This window comes from Trichoderma breve, chromosome 5 (genome assembly GCF_028502605.1).
Source record: "Trichoderma breve strain T069 chromosome 5, whole genome shotgun sequence".
NCBI classification, from domain to species: Eukaryota; Fungi; Ascomycota; class Sordariomycetes; order Hypocreales; family Hypocreaceae; genus Trichoderma; species Trichoderma breve.
The window spans coordinates 145,691-164,463 of record NC_079236.1 but is presented as its reverse complement, the minus strand read 5'-3'; the positions used below and the strand labels follow the sequence as shown (position 1 = coordinate 164,463).

Sequence of the window (18,773 nt, the reverse complement as noted above, 5' to 3'; positions counted from 1 at the left end):
TATTATTTACTGCTGATGTTTTTTTCTTCTAAAAGAGCCAGGTCCTTCATTCAGGTGTCGGTTCGGTGAAGGACCGATCCTGGTTCCTGGTTAATGAACTGTCAAGTGATTGAACTCCAGCACCGGCACTGCTTAGGGGAATTATTCCGGGCCAATCATTATGCAATGCCCGGCTATATTTGGGACAATTCAGCCGTGTGGCTGGCTCTCTTCAAGTCTTTAGTATCCGATTTCAAGAATCTTGGGAGTATTGAACTAGTCTTCGGCACTAGTCGAGCCTCTCTATTTCTTAACGCAAGAGTCGTACGCTGCTCTCATATTTGTATTGTAATGACAGCAGTACATATTGCAATAGATATGTGTGCCAGATTTATTAGGACAATGAGATTCAATAGCAATGAAACCTCGCACGCTTCCGACGGTTGTAACTCTAGGTAGTGAGCCAATGGTAACTACGTCGCCGGCAATATTGCACATCATTGCCGAAGAGAATGGAGAATCCACCACCCACTTGAACACATTGGTAATATTTTCCCTTTTAGCCGCACAACACCAGATGCTGGGAACCGATACCGCATGCATGGGGTAAACACGTGGTTTACGTCTAGGACAAATTAACTTGTTGACATGACGTGGAGTTGGAATAATAGTGATTGGGATATATCGTCAAGAAAGGAAATTACAGTTCGATGACCGCATCTGAAAGGCCAGTGTACTACGCGGATAACCCTCCGATGCTAGAATTTTTTAATATCGAAAAAGCTTAAGGCTGTATCATGATCGTTTAAAGCATTGGCTTATACGCACTGAACATGAGTATATGTTATTTTGCTATCATAAACTAAAAAGTATCCTATGCATCAAAAGTGCCCACAAATCAGCCCCTGATGATCTCGCTCTTATTATGCACGAAGGCAGAATGAAAGCAACGAGTCAGCAGTAGCCAGGTTAGTAGGTCACCACGGCTGTTGCATCATGGCTTTTTCCGATTCAGCGAGTTTGATTGGATTTTCCTTTATCTACTAGTTTTGTGTGCCAATAGCTAGTCATTTTTAACCCCTGATTTGGCCACATTTTAGTTCGTATACACTGGAGCTGAAATCAAGACATCCGCATCTAAGTTTGACGACAAAAGTTCTGATGGACGAATGATGAATAGTGGCAATAGAATGCGAGCTTAGAAAGGCGTCTGAAGTTCTTGGTTTAGGAAGCTCACGCAGAAGATAAAATGCTATAAGATACGGCGAAGATACCTTTTCTCTATCGCAGTGTACAAACCTGGCATTAACAGGTGGACATGCCACAAGTAGAGATTATATGCAGAGATATGAACTAGAGGGCAGCAAAAGATTGAGCTGAAACATGATAGAACATCTTGAAACAAGTGGCTGAATCTATTGTACAATTTATCGAATGGCATGTTGTGTGAAATTAGCTATCAACGATATTGTTATTATTCTAGTCTAAAAGCTATCTAAATATCTATCTAAAAGAGAGTCGAACGATGAGAATGTAACTGCTAAGCTAATTAGTTGATGTAACCCCCTATTTATAACCCCTTCCGTGAACTAACCACCCCCCCTCATTTAATAGCTCTCTCTTATTTAACTAGAGCGTTGAGCTGCATTTTCCATTGCGGTCTTGAAAAAAGATATGAGTGCATCGGGGCCATCTTTGTGCCGTATCAGGGTCGCCATTTGTAGACCATCCTTTATATGCTCGACTCCACGACGAAACATATCTTCCTCATATTCCGCAACGGCGCGGTTCAAGGCATCTGTACCATATGTTGCAATTTTTGAGGCCAGAGAGAGCGCATCTGCCATGGCACAGTTGACCCCTTCACCATTTGGGACTGCTACATGAGCAGCATCTCCTACCAATGTTAAACCAGGAACAGAGTCCCATCTCAGAGTCTCTGGATCCATGTAGTAAAGGGGCCAGCTGCGGAAGTCTTCCGAGTATCGAATCAGGTCTTTTAGCTCTTCTGCCCAATTCCCAAAGTATTCCGAAGAAAGAAATAGACGCCGGGTTGATTCTGTATCCTCCAGATTGACGGTGCCACCTCGAACAAAATCTTCGGGTACTGTAACTCCAAGATAAATTCTGTACGATCCGTTGCCCTGACGTTGGGTGACGATCTCTTTCGAAGAACCTAAACACATGAAACTGCCCGCGCCGATTTTTGAGACCATGGTTGGATAGTGAGGGCTTTCGGGATTTATTCTTGACTCTATATAGTGGTTACCCGAATATTGTGGCTTTACTGGTGTAATCTGTCACTCGCAGTTAGCTCCGTTAATGTGAGAAGTCAGAAGGAGGAACAGGTTCAACGTCTTACCGAAGGTCGCACTTTGCTCCATGCGCCATCTGCACCAACCACAAGCTTGAATCCGGAAGCTGATGATCCGTTTGTGAATTGAAGAATATGATGCCCGTCTTGCTCCAGTGTGACGCTCTTAAGAACGTGATTCCAGCGAACCTTTTCCTTCGGGATTGAGTCTAACAAAATTTGGCGTAGCAAGATGCGATCGATTTCAGGCGCATCGCGCCCTTGGCCAGCATTTTTCCGGAAAACCCTTTCTCCCTGCTGATTGGCAATTGTGAAAGACATATCTTCGTATCTAGCATGCTTCTTGAACTCATCAAAAAGCCCTGCTTCTTTCAACGCAAGCTGTCCTGTCTGTGTGTGAATGTCAAGGCTCCCTCCTCTGCGATTGGAGACTTCGGATTTGTCACGCTCATAAACGACATAGTCGATGCCTCTGCACTCCAAAAGACGCGCCAGAGTCAAGCCACAAGGCCCGGCACCGACAATGGCAATAGTAGGAGCCATGGATGACGCTCGTAATGGTGGATTTAGGTAAGCAAATGTTAAACTGTTTGAATGCGTTGCTAAGAGATACATACGAAAATCTTTCTTGAAGTTTCAAGTGATTCACCCTTTATATAGATTCTTCAACAAGCTTAATAGTAAAGCCATTCGTAATCTCTCGGGACCAGAGTTCGTTCGTTATTGTGCCAAATAGCTGCTGGCGGGATGCACAGCTTTAGCCTGGGCCCGAAAAACAATTGTGGATGCAACTTCGGGACCGAGATCTCTCGGGTAAAGCAACCGGTCGGAGTTCAGTTGCTAAACTACGGAGCCGTGTCGAATTTTGCACATTTCATATAGTACTAAGCGTAATTAGTATCTAAATTTTCCGCATTGCTTCTCCTTATGTAAAGTCATAGTCAACCTTTGCCAGACATCATAAAATAGCAATGAGAGGCATGGCTCCCGATGCCTGGAGGAAAAGGCTAGCATGGGACGGGGCGCTGGGGGCGCGAATAGCATTCAACCGACAAGTTGGTGCTTACAGTGGTCAATCTTCGCACTCAAACTGCCGAGTTGAGCGCCAGAAGAAACATTTATCTGGAGCTTTGTCTGCATGCCAGCTTAACAGAGCGAAAGATCGATGCATCTGCTAGATAATGCAACTGGTTGAAAGAGTTTCTATGACTCATTTATTCATTTCATAAGTCAACAATACTAGTTATCCCACTAAATAAATACACTGTATTTTAATGTTCTTGATTTTATTTAATCGCTGTCTTTACTCAACATAATAGCACTCAGTGGTGTTTGGCTAGAGCCTCTACTTCCTGCTGGGCGATTTCCTAACTTTGAATACTATTACATGGAGTGGGTTATATAAACTAGAACTCCAAGTCAGCAGTCACAATATATTGGCAAGTGGGTGTGCGAGCGTCCGCTGGAGCGTAATCCTTTTGCTACATCCAGGGTGGCAGCGGGTTTTCCCTTTATACTATAACTTAGCCAATAAGATTATAAAAACTCTAATAGGCTAAATGGCGATACCGAGAATGTCAGCTGTGTTCAAAGAATGTCAGCAAATAAGTATGGGAGAGGGCACTCCGGTGGGTGTCGTATTAAATGTCGTATCATTACCTAATATTAAAGCTGGAGCGTATTTTTTGTACACTGCTCGTTTGCTACACTGAAGGGAATAGTAGGGTATTCCTTCGTGCTCTAGCTTGGTCAGTGAGGTATCTATATACATGGGTAAATCTATATTAGAGTCTTTCCGCACATACATGAATAGCTACAATTCCCACCGATATCGATTTCCATTTCTCAAGATCTCTAGATGATTCTTCGGAACGAATTTTACTAGCAAGTCTTTAACGCCTTATCCTACAATGTACTCTTTCAAGATTACTGCGGCTCTTAGTCTTGCCGCTTTAGCGCGAGCCTTTACTATTCCATCTGGTACCCCCGACGGCGTCTATGCAGTCTCTACTGGTGAAGACGGCACAACTGTCCATACAAAGATTTCCAGTCCTTCAAAGATCAAGCATGACCTGGCTAGTGTAGCACCAAGGGCTCTTGAACCTCGTGATCAAGACATTTACTGTGGCTGCGGATTTAATCTGGACCCCGGCAATTGCGATGCAGCTGTAGCAGATCTCAAGACGCAGCTTCCTGGAGCACACATCTATGAAGGCACGTCGTACTACTCCATTCGTGGGAACGTCGTCGCTTTCGTGTGCGTACCTTATACAGATCCAGGCGTGTGGACTGACATTTCTCCTGATCAATACGGCCAAGCGCTGGCAACAATCACGGCACATTGCGGGAGATATATTGCTGGGGCTATGTTCACTGGATATTCCATTGAGTATGTTGGATATGCTCAGTGGTATGATGGTTATGATTTCTGCAAACATGCGACGGACTCGTCGTCTACTCATTGCTAGACTGGTCCAATGTTGCGACCCTGGGGTAGGAGGTTATAGAAACGGTCTTATGTGACACGATGCTTATGGCAGAATACGAGCCGGCGGATCAATCAGCAAATCATCGATGCAACTACCAATCGGTCAGGTTGATAACCCAAGTGTAGAAAGCAGGAAGATTCATTTCATTTATAATACTGAAGAGATTAGCTACTCAGCTTTCAACAAAGTTATTTACCGTAACGCCAGTTTACCTCAATCTCTCAAGAGAGGGCGGCAAATAGGTACACGGGATCCCGTGGATTTAATTTACACGCTACTGCTTGCTTGGTTTCACTCATCTTGTCCACGCACAGTGCCGGGGGAAATTGCTCATAGCGGGCACTATCAGCCTCCCGACTCCGTCTTGATTTATAAATACTCAGCTGAGCTCTGCTTTCTGCAATTATCTCTTCTTCAAATTAAGATTTTCTCTTAAGTTGAAATCTGTCATTAATTAAAACATCATTTTCGAATAATTACATCTATGAGACTGGCCGTCAAAATGAAGCCAGTGCCCACCTCGAGCAGTATCGGTTCCGCCGTTCGAATGCTGCACATCACGAAGATACGCAACATGTCTGCCACTTTCAACGTCTGGCAAAGGAATCGAAAGCTCCAGACCATCAACCATGAGCTCAGCACTCTTCGAAACTTTTCTGGTTATACTCGTCTTAACAACAAGGAGCAGAAAAATGAAGAGCTCCCGTCCTTTAGCTTTGAAGGTCTGGGGATGAGTAGAAATGTAAAGGTCTTTGTCATTGTTGTCTTGAGCATTTTCGGCACAATTGAGACTTGGGTCTGGTGCAAGGGCATTTATCGTTGGTGGAATGGCCCTTCAGAGAAGGAAAAGAAACAGGCTTGAATCTACACATACAATTCAAGATGGTAAATGGGATCAAGAATAGATAGGGGAAGTTAAAATATAAATTGTGTCAAGACAGACTTCTACACCAATGCTACGTAGAATAGCCTTATGGGGACCAAGTGACCGTGGGTGAGGAATACATGTAACAGTAAAAAGAATATTAACCTATCAAAGGTCGATTCATCCTGTTCACAACATGGCAAATCCATCTTATTGGCATTTATCGCAGCGCTCCCAGCCTTCACTCTCCAGAACGATTGAGATTTCGCTGGGAATCGAGAAATGTTGGATAACCAGAAGAGCATACAGCACAGTGTTCCACGCCAAGTGTGTACGGTTAGCCATTAACTTGCATCAATGCTAGAGAGCTAGGTATCACCAATAGATGTGATACCTAAAATGCACCGCTGGGACTACCTATATTCTACGTATCCCGTCTTTGAAAGTGACTTTCCCCTGCCATATATAGTTTAGTGTAGATTAAAATTAGGTGGATACTTGAGTCATTCTGTTGGTTTTTGGGGCCTTGCCAGGCCTTTAAGAACAGGCAACGATGGGGTATTAGTTCGTATGAAAAACCGGTCGTTGCAGTCTGCTCAATGGGAGAATTACGACAATTGGATGTATGTAGCAAGGATGGATATTATCTCGCCGTAACATGCTTCTTTTTGTAATTATGAACTCGAAGTCTGGTTTTAGAGATTGCGCCTGGGATATAACACTGGTGCAGTAGCTCCAAGACTACTTTACCTATATAGAGGTCAACGCGTTGCATCACACTGGCAGTCCCTATCCAACTTCGTTTCTCCTAAAATGGTTTACCCTGAATACGGTTTCGCACTGCCTCTTTGAGGGACTGCAGTTGACCTTTATCCAATCCAAGTGCCTCATTGTCCAGCTTATCGTAAACCGCTCCGCCTGTGGCCCAAATCCGTCGCAGCGTGCCAACAACGGCACGTGGATTACCCTCGTCCCAGAACTTCTTCTCGAGGCTCTTAACATCATCTAGAGGGACATACTTGGTATCAAGTTTGTATCCAAGCTGCTTTTCATATTCGGCCAGGATCTGATTGGGTGACTTTGTAAACGAGGCGATTTTGAGCACCTTACCAACTGATACCTCTGGGCGCTGTAGCGCTGCTACCAATCCTTTACCGACACTATCCAAATCTCATCATTAGCTCTATTGACAATTGTCAGTCGTCTTCAATAGCTGTGACTTACTCTTCCATAGCTGTAAATCCAATGGGTTGCTCTCCATCTCCAAGGAGAGCTGCCTTTTTATTCTTGATGTCAAACCCGCCGAATGTCTCGTCGCCGTCAACCCACATCTCAATGTATGGTCCCACAACTAAGTATGTAGGTTTCAAATTCTTCACTTCCTCGGCGAATGTCTTGCGCACCCTCCGCTTGAATTGATGAGGTTTTTCGAAAGCACTGCTAGGGTCATGATCCGGATCCGTGCCGTATTCCGATGGGAAGAACCAGCGGACAGAGTCTGATTCGTCCGCCAACCGGATGAGCTCAAATTGATGCTCCAAAGCCCCTCGGCCCAGGCAGCTGATGGCAGTATCAACCCCGTCATACGCTCTCTTCACGTCTTCCGCTTTGGTGATGTCACCAACAATAACCGATACGCCTGCATCTTTCCACTGGCTCAAGAGCTCGGGCTTGGTTGCCACTGTATTTGGAGAGGTGAAGATTGAGATTCTGGGGAATGGGGGCGTAGCGCGAATGAGTTGGTTGACGATGTGTTTCCCAATGTTGCCAGTAGCGCCAAAGGCCAGAATGTGCAAAGGTTTGAAGGACGCCATGATGGCAATTGCAATTAGTATTGATTATAAACCGCTGCAGGTAAAGAGGAACAATTTCGCAAGTTCCCTTCTGATATTTTCTGGTTTGAGTCAGTAATTTATCGTTTGGCGGCTGTCTTCGGCATCGAGATGAGGGGTAAAGCCCCAAGGGCATCCCAAGGGCGCATCTCCAGAGAACAAATGACGCCTTTGCACGCCAAAATCCAGCAATTTACTCCAAATCAAACCGCCGTATGCGTGTCAGCTCTAGACTTAGTCTACTTCATAAAAACCCTTCATAATACCACAATCTCCTTTATTCTCGTCCGTAATCTTAAACCTCTTCCTTTCCAGGCTTCGAAGTGGCCGCTGGAGGTGGGAGCTTGGGCGTGTATTTGCTCACTTTTCGGATCTGTGCGCCCTTGATGTAGAAAATGACAGGCACAGGCGCCAGCAGAGCCGCGACACACCCCAACAATGTCATTGCCCATTGTATACCCATCCCTTTAAACATATAAGAGGCGAAAAGAGGAAATATAGCACCAAATAGCGATCGTAGAAAGGTATTAGCTGCTAGAGCTGAAGCCGCAAGCTACTCGTTACGTCAGTAATGAACGTAGACATTGAACATTGATGAGGAGCAGACACATACCATCAGGTAAGCGTCAATAAGATAATTGAACGCCTGAAGAAAAACCATTGAGATGCCGAGCCCCGTCACAACACCACCGATTGTTGGAACAATCCAGTGAACTTCTTTTCGATAGCCAGACCAACCGAGCCAAAACATGCCACCAGCGAAGAGAACCGCTCCAACCATAGCTTCAGGCAGTCGCCATTCTGGCACGGGCATATTGTTGTTTGCTTCAAGTTTGCGCCTATAGATTGGTGCTCTCAAAACCATTATGATGCCTGTTATAATGCAACCAAGTACGGCGCCCAACTCGGGGAGACCGCTGATACCCGGCCTCATGCCATAAACTCCTTGGAAAATGATCGGATATGCAGTGAGAAACAAATATAGTAGTCCATAAATAAATGCAGAATAAATACTACATGAACCAAAGAGTTAGTAACTGTAGTTGGGAGTGATGGCATAAGTAGTGTTGATATACCTGATCAGCAAGACGATGGGCTCGACGACAAGCATGTGAAGCGGTCGGATAAAATTGCGTTCAACCATTTCGCGAAAGTTGACCTCGGTTTCCTCTTGCTTGGCGTGAATAGCCCAGTTCTGTGTTCTCCGACGCAACTCAGCTGCCTTTCGAGCCAAAATAATTGGCGGGTAAGTCTCGTGAACAAAGACAAAGTTTGCCACAGCTGCTGCAGACGCGAGGATGCCCGAAAGATACTGAGTCCACCGCCAGCCAAGATGGCTCGTGACAATGAAGCCTCCGATGAATGGTGAGAACATGGGGCCAATGAAAACAGACAGTGTGAAAATTGTAACCTAGGAGTGATTTAGCAAAAAAAAAAAGGCCGGGGAGCTGCATGGGAGATCTTACTGCAATGCCGCGAGTCTTGTTGTCAAACAAATCCACAAACACAGCACCGCCCACGGCAAGAGGACTAGTTCCAAAAAAGCCTGCAAAGAAGCGGCTGATCATGATGCTTTGAAGATCTTTGGAAACTGCTACGGCGAAGTGGAAAATCGCAGTCCCGAAGGCGGCAACGACGAGAGGCAGCCGACGCCCCTTGATTTCAGAGAGTGGCCCCCATAACACCGGTCTATAGTAGAGTGAGATAAGGTCTCGTAGACGAGAGTGGTGGTTGCTCCGAAAAACGTCATATTAGATCAGAACTTGGCTTACCCTGCCGAAAACCCCAGGACATAAAGTGTGACGCCGAGTGTGGCAACTTCTAGAGCAACTTTATAGTCTGCTGCTATTGTCGAAATGGCGGGCGCGTATATACCACTGGCGAAGGTCGTGATAAATGTAGTGATAGACAATATCGCAGTAATTATAGCCCTGTTTATGTTAGACTGCTGATCTGTCTGTTCCCCTCTGAGTACTGACTTTGTCTTCATAGGCCAATTTTGCGGATGAATGGGATCATCAGCGCCGTCAAACTCCACGATGTAGCTATCTTTCTCCAAGAGATCTGGAGGGTAAGGTTTTCCGGCTCCCCTCGGTGGCAGAGGTGATGCGTCCTCTCTGCCTACCAACGGCACTCCTACGGTAAGGCTGTGTTGGCTTTCGATTGTTCGTGCACGGCTCAAAGTTATTTCATCCCGTTCTGCATCACTGACAAGAACATCGTTTCCACTAGATTGCTGTTCCGATTTAGACTGACGTTGCTGCTCATTGTCATCGGCTTCGGTCGACTTGGGATCAATGCTCATTGTCGATATAGCTATTAATTCTTTGTTTTTTTTTTTTCTTGGACCGGTGATGTATCTTCTCCTAGTTGTTAATGCAGCGATTAAACGTTGTCGTATGTTGATTGTGCACAGTCAGGCACATTTATTTAATTGCCAAGTTAGTGGAAGCACAATACATATAGAAAAAGCTTTCAATTATCTCTACGTAGTATCGTGCCTAAACGAAACATCTTTTCAAACAAATCTGATTAACATTAACTCTAGAACCTGTGAAGCAGTGACTTGCTTGTTCTATTTCGAAATCTGTGAAATTTCTAAGCAGAGCTGCACATTTCGGTGGCTCGGTGATTCGCTTTCGGGGCCTCGGATCCTCGGATTGACGTCAATCAAAGCAAATTGTCAGAACTCTGTACCTCAAATGGGGATGGTAAATGCCCAAATCAGCTAAAGAGATTTTCGTTGCTGCAATTGGCAAAATGCTCGTTACGTGAGTTACCAGAAACAGAAGATTCCTTTTTGGTGTTTACTGTAAATGGAATATGTTGGCTGTGGTGTGTGAGAATTAATAACATGGCTGCCCGGCAGTCTTCGAACAGCGTTCGCGGATGACCGAGTTGCGCAATTCCAGTCCGCCAATCCTTAGTAAGGGCATCTACTTTGGGACTTCCTTCGTTATTGGAGATGCCGAATGCCAATAACTTTGATTCGTATTCATTTTACATGTGGCGCTACAGATGAAGCGTCTTTACGAAGTTTTGCCCTAACACATGGTTTTCTCCTGCATCTCAGAAACACTGTTCGAACTAGGATGTTCTGTATGAACATTTCGTAATCTTTGTGCAATTGATACGTTGAGATTATTCCAGGACCTAGTGGCAAAGCACATTCAGATTCGACGACGTGTATTTTGAGTCTGTCCTATTGGAGCAGTGCGCAACTTCTTATGTTGCTAATAAAATGTTAACTACGCGTGGCACTTCGTCTTAGTAATTCGACTGTATTGCTTTGACTTTGCTTTGGTTGCTGATTCACCCAAGGAAGCTAGGCCAGTGTGTGTCGCGCGTGTGTCGCATGTGGTCGCCCGAGATACCGAAACAGCCGATTTCCCCGAAAGGCCATGAAGATTCCTTTAGGCGTTAAGAGAAATGCGTCCCACTCATGATTTTCAATCCGCAACACATAGGCTGTACTTGCAGGTAGAGAAATGTTAATATAAAGTCTAGTAGATCCAGCATCAATGAGTCTATTCCACAACTTGTGAGCATTCAAAAAAAGCAATTGACACTTTCTGAATTTAAAAGATTAACATCATGTCTAACACAATGAGAGCAATTGGTAAGACTCAACCTTCTCAAAGATCTAGAATCATTACCTGCAGTTCCTATTCTAACTTCAGTCTATTACAAGATATCCGGGGCGATGTTGGCCCAGCAGAATCCCTTTATATGACAGAAATCCCAAAGCCGGCGCCCAAAGAAGGCCAGGCGCTGGTAAAAGTCAAAGCATTCGGAATCAACCGCGCAGATATTATGCAGCGCGACGGAGAATATCCTGTCCCTCCCTGGGTCGGTAAAATTATGGGATTGGAGTTTTCAGGCATCATAGAGGGACTAGGAGAAAATAGCGAATCTTCCTTTAGTGTTGGCGACGAAGTGTTCGCTTTGGCATACGGAGGTATGACGACGGTTCCAAGAGAACATTCTCAAAACTAGGCTCGCTAACTAACGGCTATTATTCAGGAGCCTATGCCGAGTACATTACTATCTCAACTCATATGCTAATCCACAAGCCGCCGCATTTGTCATGGGAAGAGGCTGCGGGTATTCCCGAAGTAAGTCTCAGCAGGTTATCTAAAATTCAAGCTTACCCTGGTTGGATGCTGACAGTACATAGACGTGGCTTACCGCAACAAAAGTGATGTATAAGATCGGAGAATTTACACGTGGCAAATCTGTTCTCTGGCATGCTGGAGCTTCTGGAGTTTCTATCAGTGGCATCCAGCTTGCCCTCAGCGCTGGGGCCTCAGCCGTTTATGCAACAGCACGATCCGACGAAAAATGCGACTTCTGCGTTAATACTCTGGGAGCTACTGCGGCTTTCAACACGACCGATCCAAATTGGGTTGACCAAGTGATGAAGGCAACTAATAGCAAAGGTGTTGACATAATTGCTGATCTAATTGGTCCTGATGTCTTCGCCGAGAATCTCAAGATTGCTGCCAAAGATGCAAGAATTGTCTTGATCGGATTAATGAGCGGATTTACCTTTAAAAAGGAATTTGACATGGGACTGCTAGCCTTCAAAAGAGTCAGATACGAAGGCTCAACTCTGAGAAGCCGAGACGAAGAATTTCAGCGCAAACTGAGAGATACTTTTGTATCAGAGGCCCTTCCACAGTTCCAATCTGGGCAGTTCAAAGTCTACATCGAAAAGGTTTTGCCTTGGGAAAAAATCATCGATGCGCACAAGCTGATGGAGACAAACAAGATTATGGGAAAGATTATTTGTACGATTAACTAATGAATGGATGAGAGACTTGGAGACAATGTATCTTTTTTTCTTTTTTCTTTTTTAAATTCTATAGACTAGTGTGTACCAATTGCGACTTATTATTGTATACAATGATTCGTTTGTGAACTCTACTATATCATGGCAGCGTATGCTACTGACTCCATTGAGCTCAGTGTATTTCCACACCTCTCGCCCAACTTCCCGTTGAAACTACAAGATTCTTGACTCAGTGTCATCCTTTCATGCTGGAGATACTGGGATTCAATAAATGACTTAACGATTGTTTGTGTCCCTTATCTCTAATGGGCTGATCAAGGAGATGAATGCGATAGCGATACTCACGAATGAGCGTTTAAGTGATTGATATGAGTGGGGGTTGGCCTAATCAGCCAAACGGGAATGATGATAGGGAGTGGGGTTTTAGAATCCTTATTACGACTCATGCCGCGGCCCCTGGGGAGAGAACCAGAGTAATACATTTAGCGTCTTGTGCAGCAAACAGTAGCTATTTCGGTAGTGTTCAAGAGTGAGAAGCGAGGCCGTCTAGCATCCGAAGTTACTACAAAATAGGTAACAGCGTAACCTGCAATACAGAGAATTGCATTTTGCTAACGAAATACCATAGGGTAATATGACTAGGCAGCCATGTTATTTCCCGTTGCACATGCGGTGTCAGAGCTAAGCAGTCCATGTCGGGCGTTTTCCCCGCTAACAGTTCGCGATATGTCGCGTGCTTTCGTTAGAATGCTGCATGGAAGCCGAACTTTCCTCAAAATAAGGTAGCTCACTATGTCTTGCGGAGCATTCCGGTGCAGATGGACAACTTGGGAGCGGAGGTAGCCTATGCCCGTTTATTGATAAGCTACTTTGGCGCTCACATGGAGAAAAGATGCACACAGCACACACATGTCCATTTACTTTTACAAGTTGAGGTTTTACTGTAGTGTCCGCACGCTTACAAGTACTCGTATCTATGCTGGTGTATTCGTGGTATCACTATATAATGCGTAGCCTCATTAACTTAATGAGGATGATGCGAAGAAAACGAGAGCCATTTTGCCCAGTCGTGTGGGCTATTGGGGTATCTCGGTAGGATGCACGGCATCCACACATGCTTGGCAAGCTGAACTCACTTCCTTGTAATCCTGTCAGGTCATCGCTGCACTAGACACGCTTCACATGCTACAAATGCGGCCAAGATGCCTCGTACCGTCGTACGCGACCTCTGCCCAAACCCCAAACCCCTAGCCTAGCGCCAAGTAGTTCTTCATACTGGATTCACCGCGTCAATCATGGATTGGAAGCCATGGCGCTAGATTGGGTGGCGCAACAGGAGCGGCCGCGAATGCTTGGCCAAAGCACAGCAGCAATTTCCGATCGCCCAACTTCTCCAAACGCCACAGCTCCTACAGGTAGGTAGGCCACAGCCGGCCGGCCGGGACGAGCGAAGCCGGATTACATTGAGACGGAGGCGAGACAAGTTCAGCCCTCTAAGGGGAGCCAGATTAGTTCAATAGTTGTCACGCCAGGGGCTGCCAAGGTATGTGCCAATCGGCCTCGATGTGGTAACTAGCCCATTTTATTCTCGTTATCAGTTCATAGCCTGCATACTTACCATTGGATAGGCGTGTAACTATGTACACATCAATTTGCTAGTGTTATGCATTGCCTTTCGTTAAGTTTTGTCTCGAGTTCATGGCGTAACATCTCCTTTGCTGCTTAAAGCGTCATCACCCAAGAGATATCTTCACAAGATCGTAGCTTGTGCCACTCTTCAGTCGTGTTCATGTAGGGCTCAAATATGGCTCTCTACTCATCGGCACCGCCAGAAAGGCCGTTCAGCGATGCGAAACCCACATTGCTCGTTGCCTGGTGGATAACGCTCTTTTGCACCTGTCTCATCCTGCTACGTCTCTCGGGACGATACATTCGAGTGGAAAAGCTCTTCATCGAGGACAAGATTACGGCATTGGCATTGTTGCCATTATATCTCCGCATTGCGTGCACTCACGTCGTTCTGTTATATGGCACAAACAATATTCAGCTCGACGGTTTGACGCTATCATCCAAGGAGATCGATCACAGGGTCATTGCGAGCAAAGTTGTGCTTGCTGGAAGAATATTCAATGCTGCCACGTACGTTTGCCTTGGAAAAGTTTACATCTGTGTTATTCATGATCTTGCAACGGACGCTAATTGATCTTGAACAGAATATGGACACTCAAATTCACCACGCTGGAGTTTCTCAACAGGCTAGCTGGCGCTTCCTCGAAGAAAGTCTACACCAGACTCATCAATGTTTTGCGAGGCATGCTTGCAGCATCGTTTTTTGCCATCCTAGTGAGCACTTTGGCTGAGTGTCGACCAATCTCTCACTACTGGCAAATCATTCCGGACCCAGGACCTCAATGTCGACAAGGAGTGGCACAGCTCTTCACAATGGGAGTTTGCAGCGCAGTCATTGACGCCGTACTCATCATATTCCCGATCCCAATCATCGTCTCTACACGCATTCCTACACGACGCAAGGTCTTGCTTGCTATGCTCTTCTGCTTTGGGTTCTTAACTGTTGGCATCACGATTTACAGAATACCCGAGACCATCAAGCAGCATGGGGACCAGGTGGTCCGATCTATGTGGGCATCCATAGAATTGCTTGCGGCAACCGCAGTGGCGAATCTGGTAGCTCTGGGCTCTTTTCTTAGAGACAGCGGAGCTAGAAAGACCAAGTTTCGGCCAGGCTACAACAGCAGCGGGACGACTTCCCGGCCCCAAGGCCAAGGGGCTGTAAGAAGCGATTGGTATGAAGCTGAAAATGAGGACCGGGCCAAGTCGGAGGACAATGGATGGCAGGACGATAAACAGGCCGATACCGCATTCCAATCTTCAGCAAACTCTCAATCGGCCAGTGGTGGTGGAGTTAGTCCAACGCAGAGCCATGACTCGCTGATCCAGCCGGACCACGGATCACCACAGCCTGCCGCGGTCTTGGGCCTTGACACTCCTCGATCCCCAGAACGCCTGGTGCCCGCTGGAAGGACTAGCCTCCGCCGCAGATAGATGCTTTTACCAATAATATCTCTGTACATTTCTTCTTAGCGCCTGCAAATCTTCAAGCCAGTTCCCAGCCACAGTAGGCAATCGACTAATAGTTTGAACGCCCGTCACACCCTCACATGCCATAACCCCTTTTCTTTGCCAGTTTTAGTTAACACAAGGAGAGAAAACGTCGCGGCGGTTTGTGGTTCGTGAGCCTCCATGCATTTCGCTTGCGTACATCCACAACCAGCTAGTGCATGCTGATTCCATTATGCCATAGAATCTTCGACGAACCTGTCAAGGCATCGTTTTTCGAATCTGTTAGTCATGTTTCAGATGGAATCCTGCCAAGTGACAATCCTTATCTCTCAACCCCAGGTTTGCGGAGCCCAACTTGTATCCCCACACACTCAGCCACATGGTTAGTATGCAGGGGCAGCAACTCCAAGACTTCTTCTAGACTGTTGCTGTCATGAACGAACCACTCTTATCTAGCGCGTGCTAAAATGGCGTTTGAGACCTCGGCTCCAGCAAAACGCTGTGGCGTGAGGCTATTGATGCGCGCATGAAACTCTTCAACGGCGCGGTGTGCATGGTACTCGTATCAGCAAATCGCAATAGGGCTCTTCGTATGATCACCGGAAGGAGCTTACCATTTCAAGGCAGTTGGAGTGCCAAGAAGGATTTGAAAAGGAAATGAGATTATCACCCTGAAAGAGCGCCACTAGCTGCGTCTCGCATTGCGTGCCTTCCAATGGCCTTCCACAGCCCTTCCATCCTGGCCACGAAGGATGATTCCATGCATACTTAATTTTCCGAACGAACTGGATCGACGTCTTTTTTTACATGCCTTTTGCACTTTTGTAAATGGGCGTAGAAGGGCCTCCCGCAACTAAACATGGCATCCAACGAGCCAGAAAAGCCAAAATCCATCAAAAATGGCATCACATACACCAGGGATTTTGAAGTGGTCGAAATGAGCGACTTGTCGCCCAGCAAATCCCAAAGCCAGTTCGCAGTAGCAACGTCGTATTCCATTACAACCAATTCACGACCTAGGACTTCTCGCAAGAAGTCAATGGGCCGCCGATTTGTTGACAGCTTTCGTCGAGTCCCTGGAGGTCTTCCCATGACCGGCAACCATGGCTATCATGTCAACGATGATCTCCCCGACATGGGACAAGCTGGTGGCCGCTTCTATGACCTTCGTGCTGCCAATGTCCGGACAGCCAATTCTGCACTTGCGCGAGACCTCAAGGGCCGCCATCTGCAAATGATTGCCATTGGAGGCTCCGTCGGTATAGTTACATTTCCAACAGTTCAGCTGAGAACAATGGCAGTGACCTAACAGCAGAGTTTAGGGACGGGTCTTTTCGTGGCATCGGGCGTGGCTCTCTACCAAAGCGGCCCAGCTTCCTTACTGCTTGGCTACCTTGTTACTGGTGCTATACAATTTTGCACCATGCAAAGTATGGGTGAATTGGTAACCGCATTTCCAGTTGCCGGTTCGTTTTCTGCATTTTCCAGTCGGTTTCTGGACCCATCATGGGGTTTCGCTATGGGTTGGAAGTAAGTGAAGAAAAACCCCCCAAGCCTGCATTCAATCATAACATACGATTTCCTGTAAAGGCGCATTTTACATCGCTTGATAGCGGAGCTATTGCTAATGCAGGCGGCAGTTATGCTTTACAATGGCTTGTCGCTCTACCTGTTGAGATGATTTCTGGGGCTTTGGCCATCCAATATTGGAATGCATCTCTTAACCCATCCATCTTCGTAACCATCTTTCTACTCGCAATCGTCGGCATAAATCTGATGGGAATCAAAGGATATGGCGAGGCAGAATTTATCTTCTCCACAGTTAAAGTAACTGCCATTGTGGGCTTCATGTAAGAGCTACCTGCTGTTTGATCCTAGCATGATTTCATGGTTCTCCTGCTAACGTCAAGATGAACACTCTAGACTCCTGGGGGTAGTTATCAATATCGGAGGACCGCCAACCAGTGGTTACATTGGCGGGCATTATTGGACAGATCCTGGCCCAACACACAACGGCTTCAAAGGCTTCTGCAGCGTCTTAGCCACATCTTCGTTTTCGTTTGTCGGTACCGAAATCATCGGACTGGCTGCGGCTGAGACTGCGAACCCAAGGAAGTCCCTTCCAAGCGCTATCAAACAAGTGTTCTGGAGAATTGGCATTTTTTACATTGTATCACTGCTGTTGGTGACTCTGTTGGTTCCGTACAACGAGCCTCGTCTTCTTGGAGGCCAAAGCTCTGTCGATGCGGTTGCTAGCCCGTTTGTTATTGCCGTCGAGAGCGCTGGCTCAACAATTTTACCCAGCGTTATGAATGCTGTTATTATGATTGCAGTGTTGAGTGTGGGAAACTCTGCCATATTCGGATCTTCGAGAACGCTGGCCTCCTTGGCTGAGCAGTCGCACGCGCCGGCCATATTTTCCTACGTTGATCGCAAGGGGCGACCCTTAGTCGCGATTCTTTTCGCCTCTTCTCTAGGCCTTCTGGCCTACTTAGTCAATGTTAAGATTCATTCAGAAATCTTCGATTGGCTTTTCGCTATTTGTGGTTTGTCCAGTCTGTTTACTTGGGGCAGCATTTGCCTCTGTCATATTCGATTCCGGAGAGCTTGGGCAGCCGCAGGCTACTCGGTAAATCACCTACCATTTGTTTCACAGGCCGGTGTTCTAGGCTCTATCCTAGGATTGGTTGGCAATATACTGGTGCTGGCTTCCCAGTTTTGGGTTGCCATATCTCCAGTGCCAACCAGTCCCACGGATCAGCCCACTATCACTGCCAGAAACTTCTTCCTCAAGATGTTGGCCGTCCCAATCGTCATTCTGTTCTATATTGGACATAAATTGTGGTTCAGAACACAAATTGTTAGCATAGCATCTATGGACATCCACACTGGGAGAAGCTTTTCGAGAGTACAGTCCCATGTTTCGGCAGAGGAGGAGGAGCTGCGCCGTACATGGCCCTTGTGGAAGAGGATTTACAGGACACTCTGTTGAGCACAACGATTGCGAGAAACATTTACGTACATGCATAAATAGAATATGAAGCAATCATATCGTATGATACCTTACCCGTCAGCGCATCCAAGTTTATTTGTCTGAAGTACTCCGTACCTGGTCATGTTGATGTTGCCTGCCCTCTATTTCGGGGCCGACGCCCCTTGGCCACTCCGCAATTGAATACCCGTATTATATTATCACCATAGGAAGCTACTTCGATGGTGCAATTATGTTATATCGATGTTTCTTTAAAAGTAGGGAGCAGGTCTAGATTGTTTACCTCGGTTGCGCATCGCGAGTGGATACGGCGATTCCTTCACACGATCCTTCTACAAGGGACAATTGATTCAGAAGTTATCCACTCCGCGTGCGCCTCAACTCTATATGCCAAGTAGAGCTATTATTTACTTGATACACGGCCTGAGC

General features: G+C 46.2%; 8 protein-coding genes across 8 annotated transcripts; 5 read left to right on the top strand and 3 right to left on the bottom strand.

The window, feature by feature from the left end:
- Positions 1-1,604: 1,604 nt before the first annotated feature.
- T069G_07759 (FAD binding domain-containing protein) lies at positions 1,605-2,836 on the bottom strand (the record flags this gene model as incomplete). Its single annotated transcript, XM_056174969.1, has 2 exons — positions 1,605-2,276; positions 2,342-2,836. 2 exons carry the CDS (start codon positions 2,834-2,836, stop codon positions 1,605-1,607), a joined length of 1,167 nt encoding a protein of 388 aa, XP_056025918.1.
- Positions 2,837-4,203: 1,367 nt separating this feature from the next.
- T069G_07758 (uncharacterized protein) lies at positions 4,204-4,761 on the top strand (the record flags this gene model as incomplete). The annotated part of the gene is made up of 1 exon (XM_056174968.1): positions 4,204-4,761. One exon carries the CDS (start codon positions 4,204-4,206, stop codon positions 4,759-4,761), a length of 558 nt encoding a protein of 185 aa, XP_056025917.1.
- A 523-nt stretch (positions 4,762-5,284) lies between these two features.
- T069G_07757 (uncharacterized protein) lies at positions 5,285-5,644 on the top strand (the record flags this gene model as incomplete). The annotated part of the gene is made up of 1 exon (XM_056174967.1): positions 5,285-5,644. One exon carries the CDS (start codon positions 5,285-5,287, stop codon positions 5,642-5,644), a length of 360 nt encoding a protein of 119 aa, XP_056025916.1.
- Positions 5,645-6,455: 811 nt separating this feature from the next.
- On the bottom strand, positions 6,456-7,461 carry T069G_07756 (nmrA-like family domain-containing protein; the record flags this gene model as incomplete). Its single annotated transcript, XM_056174966.1, has 2 exons — positions 6,456-6,807; positions 6,872-7,461. 2 exons carry the CDS (start codon positions 7,459-7,461, stop codon positions 6,456-6,458), a joined length of 942 nt encoding a protein of 313 aa, XP_056025915.1.
- Positions 7,462-7,774: 313 nt separating this feature from the next.
- On the bottom strand, positions 7,775-9,784 carry T069G_07755 (major facilitator superfamily domain-containing protein; the record flags this gene model as incomplete). The annotated part of the gene is made up of 6 exons (XM_056174965.1): positions 7,775-8,032; positions 8,093-8,492; positions 8,556-8,890; positions 8,946-9,168; positions 9,252-9,410; positions 9,459-9,784. The coding sequence occupies 6 exons, from the start codon at positions 9,782-9,784 to the stop codon at positions 7,775-7,777; spliced, it is 1,701 nt and encodes a 566-aa protein (XP_056025914.1).
- Positions 9,785-11,085: 1,301 nt separating this feature from the next.
- On the top strand, positions 11,086-12,283 carry T069G_07754 (zinc-binding dehydrogenase domain-containing protein; the record flags this gene model as incomplete). The annotated part of the gene is made up of 5 exons (XM_056174964.1): positions 11,086-11,098; positions 11,171-11,351; positions 11,403-11,437; positions 11,503-11,594; positions 11,657-12,283. 5 exons carry the CDS (start codon positions 11,086-11,088, stop codon positions 12,281-12,283), a joined length of 948 nt encoding a protein of 315 aa, XP_056025913.1.
- Positions 12,284-14,075: 1,792 nt separating this feature from the next.
- On the top strand, positions 14,076-15,334 carry T069G_07753 (uncharacterized protein; the record flags this gene model as incomplete). The annotated part of the gene is made up of 2 exons (XM_056174963.1): positions 14,076-14,410; positions 14,485-15,334. 2 exons carry the CDS (start codon positions 14,076-14,078, stop codon positions 15,332-15,334), a joined length of 1,185 nt encoding a protein of 394 aa, XP_056025912.1.
- An 877-nt stretch (positions 15,335-16,211) lies between these two features.
- T069G_07752 (amino acid permease domain-containing protein) lies at positions 16,212-18,344 on the top strand (the record flags this gene model as incomplete). The annotated part of the gene is made up of 4 exons (XM_056174962.1): positions 16,212-16,611; positions 16,675-16,882; positions 16,993-17,202; positions 17,276-18,344. 4 exons carry the CDS (start codon positions 16,212-16,214, stop codon positions 18,342-18,344), a joined length of 1,887 nt encoding a protein of 628 aa, XP_056025911.1.
- Positions 18,345-18,773: the final 429 nt, after the last annotated feature.